The following is a 13143-nucleotide window of genomic DNA, read 5'->3' as shown; positions in this document are numbered from 1 at the left end:
TCTACCACTAGCAACCGTTCCCGACAAGAAATTTCCATCCCCCATTCTTTGAATCAGCTTTTATATGATTAAGGTTATTTTTAGAAAGACTTCACCACACATCTCTCTGGTTTCTTTGTATAAAAGTGAAAATATGACAATGCAAGGAAATATTTCTTGTATTCAAAGACTCCGGCATAGAAAGACCACAGCGACAAATCCCATTGAAATCTACCGGATCTTCGAGGATCTATCGCTGGCCTCGATCCACAGTAAAAATACTTGAGAAAATAAAATACAAAGAAGACATCTTCAGAGTGAAGTTTTTATATTTTAGTCAAGTAAATACGAAGAAATAGCTAACAAGAGTAAAACTGGTGCGAGGTAGAGCTTTACTGTAAACAGAATTTGAAGGCAATCTTTAATTTAGCTTCGCAAACGGATCACTAATTGATCCGCTAAAAATATTCTTTCACGAGATAAATAAAATCTTGCCATCGTTTGTTTCTGAGTAGAGGTACATAGTACTCTGACTCCGATTTACTATAAGCTCTAAATTACGAACGCTTGATTTCAAATAGTCGTTGGCCCACAATTCATGCCTCGCTACAGAGAAGCGTAAGATTCAAACCAAGAACGTCCATACTAATAAGGAAGCACTACATTGGTTGTTTCTTTGTTATAAATTTTCGCGCACAAGTAGTGACCAGTCAGAGACACAAGAGACAGAACACGAATCTCTGTAGTGATACGTCATCGGTAGGGCGTTAACAATATATTAATCTTGTCTTGGACATCTAGAACGATGTCTTTGTAAACTAAAGTTTCATTTTGTTCTTTTGAAGAACACGTTTCGGCCTTTTCACTAAATTTCTACTGTTGACAAAGCAATAAAAGTGTCCTTCATTTTCGAAACCGAAAACAAACGGCAAGGAGTTTTGCAACAGATTTCCTTTATCGATTAACTAACTTTGTTTATATTAGAAAACAGTTTAAAGTTCAAGTGTACTTAAAAGTCGCGACTTCGAGTGACTGTTCCTTCGTGTACATATCACGGAAGAAATGACGATTCCTTTTCGTTTTTTTCTCTTTTCTCCTCTCTCTTGAGTGATATCTGGTCTTCACTCCCTTTCTTGCACAGACTTCCGTGGAAAACGACTGCTATTCATCTCATTCCGACATCTTTTTTTGTCAACAAGGACATTTGGACAGTTGGAAGAACTATTGACATTTTTAACAATTCCTCATTCTTTAGGGCCGAAGAGTTTCCGATTCTCACTGACCAATCAGAAACAGTATGAATACTGCGGCTTTGTCGTCAGCTTGTCGCCATCAGAATACATGTTGCCAGGCAACGACGACGTCGAAAATCGCAGGCTCAGTCAATACTCGGGAATGGAACTCCATAGCAAGTCACGCTCATGACTAGTCACGCACAACGGTAGTCACGTTCAAAGCTAGTCACGCTCACAAAACTGCACATCACATCATGCGCCTCTCTCCTACTCAGCGGGATCATCGTAGTCATGGTAACATGAGGCATCCTCACTGACTACCACGTGACATCTCGTGTTATCTTCATCAGTATCATCTGGGTCGGCGTAATCGTGAAAGTCAATATTGTCTTTTATCGCCTGCTGGTGATTATCTTCGTGGTCTGATATGACAATAATACCCTCTGGTTCGTCATAATCGTGTATATCGAAAGATAAATCGTTTATTTTTTGTTTTCCTGGCGTTGGCGAGTTTAATTTCTTGATGATCGCCTCCAGTGGAGGTTCTTCGTAATCTAGCCCGGAGTCCATGGAGGGGTGGTGTGAAGAATCAAATGAATCTGAAATTATAATTTAAAAAGAGAAATTATTTATAAGCATTTCTCAAGCTCGTGCTCCCATAGTCCTCCAAGCGCTGGCCGAGAAATAAGTCACGCATTCTTTCCCACCCTCCAACAAACTTTCTACGAGTCTACTTGTGACAAGAAAAAGAAATGAAGTAATTAATAACCTTCACTGTCGGATCGTTCTTCCAGCTCCGCGTAATCAGGAATCTTTTCCTCTTCATTAACGGTCTCCAATCCCTAAAAAACCAACATCACGCAATATATCTTAACATTTCTCCTTATCATAATAATGCATTATTATTATCAAGCAGGCAAGTGGCAGAAGTTTAAAATAATAAGATGGAAGTTGTTTCAAGTTCTCCGTAGTGCGCAGGACTGCTCACCGCAAGCGTTTACACCATAGCGTTTTAGCAGCTTAGCAGTCTAAAACATCCCACTAAACGGATAAAACCATCACACAACAGTGCACTCTGCACTAAAACTCATCAATTAAGAGATTATGTTGATGTCTATTGAAAGAGAAGTGTGGTAACACGAAAATCTAAAGTTTGGTATTGTTATGTATTCTCTTGAAGTAACACCAAATTCCCCCCGGGGAGGGGGGCTACTCAAAAACGTTTTGGACGGGAAGGCTCCGACCCGAGGTCCGAACATCCTCCCCCACCCTTTTTATACCATTTTGACGGGAAAGGCACCCCTTTCGTCTATGAAAAAAGATACCCCTTTCAAAAACCTAAAAGACATGGCATATACCTAAAACAGGGAGTCTTCTTGTCATTTTTATGTGGCGTTAAATAAATTAAAATGATGCAGCTATAATGTGCGTATGTTCAAAATATTTTAATTGAAGGTTCTTGTAAATACCTAAATGTCCGATATACCTACTCTTTCATATACCTAAACTAGTGAAATCCCTACCGTGAAGCCTGAAAAAGGTTCCCAGAACTAACATTAAAAGAAATGTATGGAAATCAGTAAGGAGAAATTATGTTTCGATGTTGGGAGGGAACTAACCTGTGTGTTAACATCTCTAACCAAAGTCTGATAATCTCGTCCCTCGTCCATATCATCTTTTATCAAACTAAGATAATTAGAGGAGCGGACTCCTTGGTCAGGTCTGCGTCCTACAGACAGAGCTCGGTAGCCAGGCAGGCTGTCTGTTCGTTCATTTGGCTTTGTATTTTCGACTAGTGGCTGGTATTCGGGCAATTCTTCTTCATTTTCACTACTTCTGATTGTGATTTGCGCCATTTTTAACGTGTCCGAAGCACCTCGATCGTACATAGGGTTACTTGCTGGTAAGGAAAGAAAAATCTGATTAGCTCGAGCTTGAAAATCTAGCTGCAGTTAACAAGCAAGTTACAAAGAATATTTGACGAGTTTCAAATAGGTGAGTAGAGAAAGACAGAGGGAAAACAAAGAGATATATAGTTTCAGACTGCGACTAAGGAGCTGACACGTCATGGAGCAATGAGGGCGCGTGAAAACTAAAGGTGATTCTCGCGTGGAAGCTGAACTTGCTCTTTCAGCGGCTCTCGATGTGAGAACATAGACTTTGGTTAATCTAAGTCTAGTAAACTTCTCAAAAACAGGCTTACCATTTTTGGCTTCTTTTCCCACTTCAAACCGTCTGTAAGATAAAACGAGATGAACACTAATCAGGTTGGTTTTCATGATCAAAAGTTTTCTTTCAAAAAGTGCTTCTCGACATGTTCTATTTTTAAGAAAGAGACTAGGTTTCATCCGATGCACAAACCCAAAAGTAAGAACCACTTAGCAAAGCTTAACCAGTACAACATATAAGAACACTGTTCAGAACCCTTTATTTAAGTGGTCACACACTAGGGCTTCATCCACAGACTCAAAAGTTAGAATCACCTTGAGCCATTTATCTGAAACTTAGTCCTCTCGGGTTGAGTCTCTCAGCCAATCAAATAAAAGGAAACTACATATCCAGAACTGGCTATGTACCGGACTGTTGCACAGCAGTACCACATAACAGCACAGCTTAATAGCTTTCGTTTAAATGGTTTAATACACACTTTAGTCTTTAGTTAAGAACCGTATTAAAGTTGACTCAAAACTCAAGGAGTTGAAGAGCTTATTAATTATGTAGTTAATAAAAAATGTTCACTTGCATACCGCCTGCGTCTCCACAGAAGAAAAACAAGGGCCACACACGCAAGGGAGACAAACAACGCCGCAGCCAGAGCTGCTAGAACAATGACAACTATGTTGTACTTCGGTGGCAGATCAGCGAGTGACGTAACACCAACGATCAGCGCACGCGTAGTTGATGAAGTGGAAACCTTTCCAATTGAAGCAGACGACGTTGTCGCTGTTTCTGTTGGTGTATTCCGCTGGACAGAAGAATTTGAGATTCGGGTACTTTTCATTGACGGCTTTAAAGTTGGTTCAATGTCAGTAACTATGGGCAACAAGGAAAACAAGATAAGTGAGGCTGGAAAGAAGAGAATTAACTCTAAGGTAACTCAGAGTGCTGGAAAAATTACCTTAGCGTTAATTCTTTACTTTCCAGTTTCTAAAACCAGTGTTGCACAACATTGCATTTGCAATTGTACCAAATACAAGTGAAGTTTTGATTGCACGATAGAGGCAGCAATTTGAACTGGTACCTCGGAGATCACGGGTTCGAATGCTGTTGAAGCCCTGAATTTTTTTTCAGGCTTCTTTTCCCTTACTCCTGCGGACCATGTCATTGCTTGGAATTAAAAAACGTAACACTTACGGGATCCACTTTTCTTGAAATGCACGCAAGAATTCAAATCTTTTCCTTGTTTGCCATGACACCGCAGCTTGAGCGAGAAAATGTGCCCATCATACTGCTTTCCAATGTCAGCGGTCCACTGCGAAAATATACCACAAACATTAAAGTGAAAATGTTTCTTTGGGAGCTGGCGGATGAGAAACATTTGGTGATAGAGGATGATGGTATAAACTCGGGGAAGCCCCCATTAAAAAAGTAAAAAAGGAAGGGGGCATTTTAGAGATCGCATTTTTTTTTTTCCTTTTTGCCAATCCATCCCGAAAGAATCTTTTGCCGTTTTGACGTAAGAAGACTTTGTTATCAACAATTGTAAATTAAGGATGAAATAACCTTTTAAGGATTCCTTAACAAACTAATTGTATTGTACAATTCTAACCATCCTCGGAGACCCAGGGGCAGTTAGTGGGGGCGGGGGAAAGTCTATACGGGCGAAAAAAAAATCGGCGAAGAAAAGTCAAGAACGAAAAAAATAGCCCCTGGGGACAACCTCTTACCGGACCAGTTCCAAAAGGACGCCGTCGTTCTGGCTTCTGATTGGTGCCAGCAAACCTTTGTTATTTTCTGCCCAATCACAGAGCGGCAAGACTAGGAGTCGTTTCGTGTGTTCTTACACGGATAGATACACGAAGCCTAGTTGGTCGCCATGTTTTCTGTTCGTTGAAGCTACAGTTGGAGGAGAAAAGTTGCAGTCACAGATGTAGGGGAAATCGTTCGGCATATCTGCAAGAAACTTACGCGAAATACGCTGGATCTTCGTAGGTATCGTACACACACCGATTAACTGATGTCGATATAACTTGGACGTGTTTCGAAATTCGCTTTCTTTGGCTGGACGAACAGTTTCTGGTTTCTTTCTCCTGCTTTCTCGCATCACTTGCTGTGACTAAAACTGTGCCAAATATGCAGAGTATTTTTTTTATCGCACGGGCCAGGCAGGTATGTCAAGCAACGGACAGCTTCGTGTACGAGAGGAGCACAACTTTCTTCAGCTTTCTTTGAGAACAGTGAATTTCATGATGTAATATTCCTTTTTTTCCCTGACATAAACGTGCAAATGAAGCTAAATGTAAATGCACTTATTTATAAGCTTAACTTGTTTATTAAATCTTAGTTTTTAATTCTCATCTGATGTTTTCACTGATTTTTATTCGTGAAATGTCATTTTAATTTTGTAAAGTGCAAAAGATTATCATTTATTATAATTAATGATATTGAGTCAGAGAATTCTTCCAAGCCACTGTATATACCAATGTCTGTCGTTTTAATAGACTCCTCATCAATGGACCTGACTGTTTTTTGAGATGTAGTTTTTTTTAACTGTATAACTAAAAACAATTTATAGCCTGTGTGCCTCTGCCTAGTCTAGCTCAGTCTACAGTGTATGTGTGATGATAAATGGGATGAAGTAAATTGATTGATTGACAAGTGGTTTTCAAAATGCCTTTGAAAAACAATGACGTCTTCATTTTGATAATACAGATTGAGATACTGTATATCTATTGTGCTTTTCAGTAACATGAACTCAGCTCAATCAACCGCTAAACATGTTTACAGTTTTTGCTACTGTCAATCATCTAAGCGGACCAGTCACGGGAGAAATTTAAACCAGGTCAAATATGTTGGCTTGTTTTTGTTTTTTAAGGTTTGTGGGTTATTGCCATTATTATGATTGACGGCAGCAAAAAAGCAATCTTTGGGTTTTGAACTTCAGAGTTCAGGTGTTACTGAAAGTGATCACTGATGTATTTACATATGTTGTTCATACCAGGATCAGGTGCCACTGTTGTATTTTTAACTCAAGTTGTGCTGCACAGTGATAGAAACATGCCTGGCAATTCAATGATCATGGTGATTTTTCAGTCAGTGACACAGGCAAACTTGTAATTTCAAATCTCCCAACATGCAATGAACCTATGACATCCCAGTAAGTAAATTCCAGATGCTCTGCTTTTGACCTACAAGGCTTGTGGAAGTTAACCCTACACTGTAGTTCCCTATGAGAAATATCCTGTTTACTGCCAGGATGTGATGTTTTTAGCAACTGCAATCGTGAAACATGTAAACAAAACATAAAGATCTTAAAACAAACCTTTTTTGTGTTCAAACAAGAAAAGGAGAAAGGCCAACAAGGTGTAGAACAGCAGGCGTTTGTGTAATTTCTTGCCTTAAAAAGGCCACCCATTTGGCTTTGCAGCCATTTTTTGTTTTGAAACAGTATTGTCACTTCAAAACAATAACACACAACCTCAACGCCAAACAGATGAACATAGTACCAGGTGGAACAAGTAACAGTACTACTCTAGAGTCTACATTTACCTCTTAGAATGCAATGTGATGGCATTGCATTCCCATCACTGCAAAGCCCTGTAAGGGGAGTGTCAAATTAAAGTATTGTATTGTATTGTATTCTTTCATCAGCTTTGACGATTTAATTTTTTTGAGATCTTCCAGGGAAATGCATTTTAATAAAGACTTTTTCCAAACAATTTTCCTACATTCCTTGTCCAATTCCAAGCAAGAGTGACTGATCTGTGCTTGACACAGTCCTTTGGATTCAACTCCTTGTTGTCTATCAGGCCATACAAATTTACTAGTAATTCATTCATCATGCATGATGCTTTTACTGGGGTAATTGACAATATTCATATTTGAAAGATAAGGTATACAAGTTACAGGGGCATGCAACAAAACATTTTTGTAAAGTATAAAACAGGGCTGCCATATTTACACTTTGAATGCAGCATTTGAGGTAAGGAAGTAAAGTAGTTATTTGTACAATTTCACTTTTTCTACATGCGAACACAGGTTGATAGCCAAATATAAGTAATAGGAGTTATTCCCAAAGTGGTAGATATTTAATGAGCCACTTTGGTGCAGTGAACCACAAAGAGGTAGTATTTCCAATGGGAATAATGAAAATAATACTTGCCTACCAAATAAGAATATTTTCCAAATTTTAGATGGAATTGGTTCTTATAAAAATGGGTGTCTAAATGGTAAATTTCAGGCTGTGGCTTGTAAATCTTCTAGGCTCTTACAGGCAAAACTTCACTATGTAAATTAAATATGCACCATACTCTCTAAGATAGTACATGTATGTACCTCGATATACATACTGAGGAACCTGAAGGGGTGAAATAAGATTTGACAAATTTAAATAATTTCAGAAACTCGACCACAAGGTTTCTCTTTCTCTTTTTATTAACAAAAACAAAAGAATAGACTCGACCGTCATGGCAATTTTCTTCCAAATGAATATTACTCATTGGGACGTTCCATTTTTTATCCGCACCCCCCCTAAGGATGACAGGAATCCGAACCCTCAATTTTTTGTCGGTGCCCTTTGAAAAATGAAATCCGAAAGGTTTGTTGTTTGTCGGCACCTTTGAAAAAAATTTCCGAACGGTCCAAATATTGTCGGCTTCTTTGAAGAAAAAATCCGAACCCCCCTTTGCAAAAACCCGCCATCCTTAGGGGGGGTGCGGATAAAAAATGGAATGTCCCATTGTGAACAAGTACTCACATGGCGCTCGATAGCATTGGTGCACTCGTACACGAAGCTGTCCGTTGCTTGACATACCTGCCTGGCCCGTGCGATAAAAAAAATACTCTGCATATTTGGCACAGTTTTAGTCACAGCAAGTGATGCGAGAAAGCAGGAGAAAGAAACCAGAAACTGTTCGTCCAGCCAAAGAAAGCGAATTTCGAAACACGTCCAAGTTATATCGACATCAGTTAATCGGTGTGTGTACGATACCTACGAAGATCCAGCGTATTTCGCGTAAGTTTCTTGCAGATATGCCGAATGATTTCCCCTACATCTGTGACTGCAACTTTTCTCCTCCAACTGTAGCTTCAACGAACAGAAAACATGGCGACCAACTAGGCTTCGTGTATCTATCCGTGTAAGAACACACGAAACGACTCCTAGTCTTGCCGCTCTGTGATTGGGCAGAAAATAACAAAGGTTTGCTGGCACCAATCAGAAGCCAGAACGACGGCGTCCTTTTGGAACTGGTCCATTCTCGTCCCCATAGCCCTTTCGTTTCTCTTAGCCGGCTGGGCCTTGGCACGAGGAAACAAAGGGCTCTGGGGACACAGGATTTCCAGTCCTAGATTCTAGGACTTCCGGTCTTCATGTATGCAGTCATGACGTTTCAAAAGAATGTATGAGAGAGTCGTTACGTTTTCGACTTCCGTTTAGGAATTCTTTGTTCCAAACAGCCAATCAAAAAAATCCGAATTAATTCAAAAATCCTATGTCCCCAGAGCCCTCCGTTTTCTCGTGCCAAGCCGGCTAAGAGAAACGAAAGGGCTATGGGGACGAGAATGGAACTGGTCCGGTAAGAGGTTGTCCCCAGGGGCTATTTTTTTCGTTCTTGACTTTTCTTCGCCGATTTTTTTTTCGCCCGTATAGACTTTCCCCCGCCCCCACTAACTGCCCCTGGGTCTCCGAGGATGAATTCTAACCAGCCATCCCCAGTTTTCTCTCGCTGCTAAGAGACCTTGAGAGCAGCCTCCCTCAATCTCAAAAAACCACCACCCACTAAAGCGACTTTTGATACAGTGAAAAGCGTTACTTTGCACTTACATTGAGAAAAAGCTGATCCATACTGTCGAGACCGGGGTCTGGCCGAATTTCAACACTTAATTTTGACAGAGGCTGTTCATCACGTGGAAAACGTTTCCAACTGCCATTGAAAAGATAAAGGGATTCCTCTGGCAGAACCTCGCATCTCAGCAAGTTCTTAGCTTGTTTTAAATGAATGAGACCTGTGGCACTCTCCTCTTTCCATGGACAAAAATATAAGGTACTGTTTCCCGGAACTGCTGTACTCAGCATGATAAGACCCTTTTTCTGACATTGAAAATGGTCCGCAGCCATAACAAGGCGGTCATCACAACCTAGGAATCATGAAATCACTGGTCAGTACTACAAACCAGAGACAGAGGTAAGTAAGGGGGACTTCAGTTTTAGCGCAGCAAAGCAGCATGCTCTGGTATATGGTCACGTGTTTACGCTTGCCACCTGTTACAAAGTTTCCCGCGCTTGGCGCCAGTTATGTGCTTTCCCAAGTTTTGCACCAGTACTTTGTTTTCCCGCGCTTACCACCAGATTGTTTGTGCTCGCCACTGATTTTAGTTTTCCCGCGCTTGCAACCGGTTATATGTTTTCCCGCGCTTGCGACCGGTTATATGTTTTCCCGCGTTTGAAACCAGTTATATGTTTTCCCGCGCTTGAAACCGGTTACATACTTTAGATACTCTTGCTAGAAAACAAAAAGTCGCCTGAAGCGCATCTCGTTCGACCTTACAAGTTGAAGCTATGAAAAACACTGTGCATTAAAAATGAATAGTTTATGTAGTGTGTGTAGTGAGAATGCCTAAGTACGCGCATAATGTTGTTGTTGTCGATAATTGATTTCTTATTCTTTTACTTCCAAAAAACGCTCATTTTTAACCGAACAGCAAACCAATCAGAGTCTTCATTTCTAGAAAATATGACTGAAAACATGGCTACGTTAATAAGATAAATGGCACGCGATGCATGCAGAAGCGATGGCGTTTCACAAGGGGTCTTACATAATTTTGAGGAAAAGTAGCTGACACCTTGTGTGTGAAAAAACTGTTATCCAACTGCAGCTTACATTTTTTAAACATAAGCAGCTTGTTAGTGTTTGTATAGCTGTTATGAATTCACAGACCAAGGATGCAAATAATACATTTTCTTCGTAGATTTTCCCAATTGAACAAAAGTAATATTTTATTTTATATTTTTATACTTTTTTTAGATTTCCCTATGTTGTCTCAACAAATATTGCGTTATACTGTAGTGTGATATCACGGATAAACGACATACGATACGCGCGAGCAAGCTTTGAAGCTGCGAGAAAGGTCAAACGGTCTCTTGCTCACAGTGTCCCTTTGTATTATAAGAATTAGAAATTTCTGTCAACTAAATCTAATAGACCCCATCATATATAATAAGTCTCTTTCGTTTATACATTGTAGTGTTCCATTCTAACTGCACGGAAGTATTTTGCTTTTGTGTTTACGCGGCGATTTCTTGTTAAGTTAAACTTGATTTTCTGTTCGATCGGGCCAAACAGACAAAACGAACCGATCGTTCGATGGCATATAAGCGATGTCACGCCATCGCTTAAAAAAGTCTGTACGAAGAAAGTTTCGGTGTTCACATGCCCCTTGACTTTTCCATCGCATTAAAATCCGCTTTCTTCCGTCATCTTGAAATTTTGGAAAGTAAATGTAGTGTGTGGTTTCCGCTTCTGAATAAGCTTAGGTTCGTGCTTCCGTGAATGTACCTCGAGAACATAACTTTTTATTCCTACGTGGCCGTGGACGTTCATTTATTCCGTTTCCTTTGTGGCGACGGAGAGATTGCGTGACTGAAAGATTGCACGACGAGACAAGAAGCTGCGACTGGGAACAAAATGAAAGGGAGTGGCTACTTGTGTTCCACAGACTATAGACATGATAGAAGGCGTTCTATCCGCGGAGTACATTACAGACTGTAAGAGAAACATAATGCAAGATAAAGGTGCCAGAAGCCTTATTTTGTTCATTTGTTTACAGTTTCAGTGGTGTAATGTACTGATGACTTAATCCTTTCCCACTCTTTCCTGCTTTTCCGACGTAATAAATCATAAGCATATTTCAGCCGTGACATAAATACCGTAATCGCATATATCAACTTTCCGGCAGCCTTTCCGTGGTATTACGAATAAAAGTACTAAGATTCCGAATCTTCCGAACTCCTAGTCGACTACTAGAACTTGAGAATTAATTCGAGACGATTCTCTTTTTTCTTTTCCCAATTAAACTTGTCCATCAAACTGCTATAGTGATCATAATCTGGAGCTAAATCAACAGACGAAATAAATGACCTTGGTACTTTCACCGCCACGGCGCCAAATTTCTGACGTCAAACTCATCACGAAAGCGAAATAACTCTTCTTCGAAGGATTGATCAACAGTTCGTTATAAATCAACTACATATGAACTAGATAACCGCTCGACTTTCATAGTTCCTTTCTTAACGAATATACCGTTTGGATAATAGTGAGCGACAGATGAAGGCACAAAGCAGTTATATCGTTTGTGTCGTAAGAGGCTTTACTTGGTTATTAAAGCAGATCAAGCAATTCACCGTGATGTTCTTGTGCGATACGATACTTTACTCACATGCCTCAAAACATTTCTAAGTATATGATATTGCAAATAGAACGAAAAGAAGTTTGTTTGTTATTTGTTTAATTTGCCCTCCTCAAAAGACCTCAAAAGAAAGTCGTGAAGAAATGCGCGATGATTGACTCATGATTGAAATTCCGCCTTTTGATAAGAGGCAATGCTATGGCTAAAATAGCAATGTTTTCTATCAACGCCTCTTATTCTCTGACAGCCGAGAAGTTTAGCCATGTGTACTGAACAAAACTAATGTATCACAATACCTACCTTTTCTTTCGCAAAACATGTTTGAACCGTGAATAGCCTTTTGGCGAATATCGGCGAATATATCTCATGTCTGCGCGCTCCATATACCAAGCCTACTGAAATTATGCGCGCCCCAAGGGTTTAGTTTTTCCTCGGGGTTAAATAAAAATTCTCCTACCTTGAATAGTACTTTGAGCTTTCAAAATCGACATCAACTGATCTTCTGAGGTGCAGTTGCCATATCCTTGAAGGTACGTCGGCGTTGGGCTCTTGCATTGACAATAACAACAGTTGACTCCACAAAATGGCGAGCGTTCTCCATCGAAAACACATTTTGCGCCGCTTTCGTTACAAGATCGTGTAGAGTTTATATTTTGAAAAACATCGCCTGCAGTGTACCTGGTGATGTTAAACGTGCCACTTCCACTTTCAGCCAAAAGTACAAACGCGAGTACAAATAATCTTAACGAGAGGTTGACCAATTTTTGTGACATTTTGATCGGATACAACACAAGAATACAATGGCTACTCATTCTCACAGCGTGGATATATAAAGCACAAATCCTACTCTATTGGTCTAAACGAACGTGCCCTTAAATCCGGATTTTCTACTTGAGATTTCTGTGGCTTCTGACAGGATATCGTTTCTAAACGCCTTTATTTTCCCAATCTCGGATAGATTGCGATATTTGAGAACACGTTTTGTCTCCTGTCGCCCCCACCCTGTGAAACAGAAAGTCGGAGAATTTTTCGCATTTCAACATGTCTATCTTGTGTAAAGTGCTATTTTTAAAAACCTGACTAGGATTAAAATATTTAACTGTAGTTAAACCCACACAAAATACTCAAAATCATTTACAAACATTTATCTTGGACACCACAACTTTCTAAACTGGAAGTCACTGGAACGTTCCTTGCGTGACACATAGAAGTGCGTGACGAAAGATATGACGAGACGCCGGATGTGACTGAAATGTAATAACGTTAATTTGTTACAACCCACTGTCACGTTTTGTATTAAAATACTAAAACTTGATTAGCAAAAATATATTTTTTTCGTACCTTAATTTGAATTTCACTTTAG

General features: G+C 39.8%; 1 protein-coding gene across 1 annotated transcript; it reads right to left on the bottom strand.

Moving 5' to 3' along the window:
- Positions 1 to 290: 290 nt before the first annotated feature.
- Positions 291 to 12841, bottom strand: LOC144667150 (uncharacterized). The gene is made up of 8 exons (XM_078528542.1): positions 12238 to 12841; positions 9199 to 9512; positions 4569 to 4686; positions 3962 to 4247; positions 3418 to 3449; positions 2834 to 3114; positions 1984 to 2056; positions 291 to 1813 (listed from the first exon to the last, which is right to left on the bottom strand). The coding sequence occupies exons 1-8, from the start codon at positions 12590 to 12592 to the stop codon at positions 1482 to 1484; spliced, it is 1791 nt and encodes a 596-aa protein (XP_078384668.1). The 5' UTR covers positions 12593 to 12841; the 3' UTR covers positions 291 to 1481.
- Positions 12842 to 13143: the final 302 nt, after the last annotated feature.

This window comes from Oculina patagonica, chromosome 10, assembly GCF_052425735.1.
Source record: "Oculina patagonica isolate OP01 chromosome 10, crgOcupat, whole genome shotgun sequence".
NCBI classification, from domain to species: Eukaryota; Metazoa; Cnidaria; class Anthozoa; order Scleractinia; family Oculinidae; genus Oculina; species Oculina patagonica.
The sequence above is the reverse complement of the archived record's forward strand: the minus strand, read 5'-3'. Positions and strand labels throughout refer to the sequence as shown.

Coding starts and splice junctions, on each gene's coding strand:
- LOC144667150 (XM_078528542.1), bottom strand. CDS start 12,592: ATGAGTAGCCATTGTATTCTTGTGTTGTATCCGATCAAAATGTCACAA. Junction 9,513..12,237: donor AGCTCAAAGTACTATTCAAG/GTAGGAGAATTT, acceptor CATGATTCCTAG/GTTGTGATGACCGCCTTGTT. Junction 3,115..3,417: donor GGGAAAAGAAGCCAAAAATG/GTAAGCCTGTTT, acceptor TTTCCTTACCAG/CAAGTAACCCTATGTACGAT.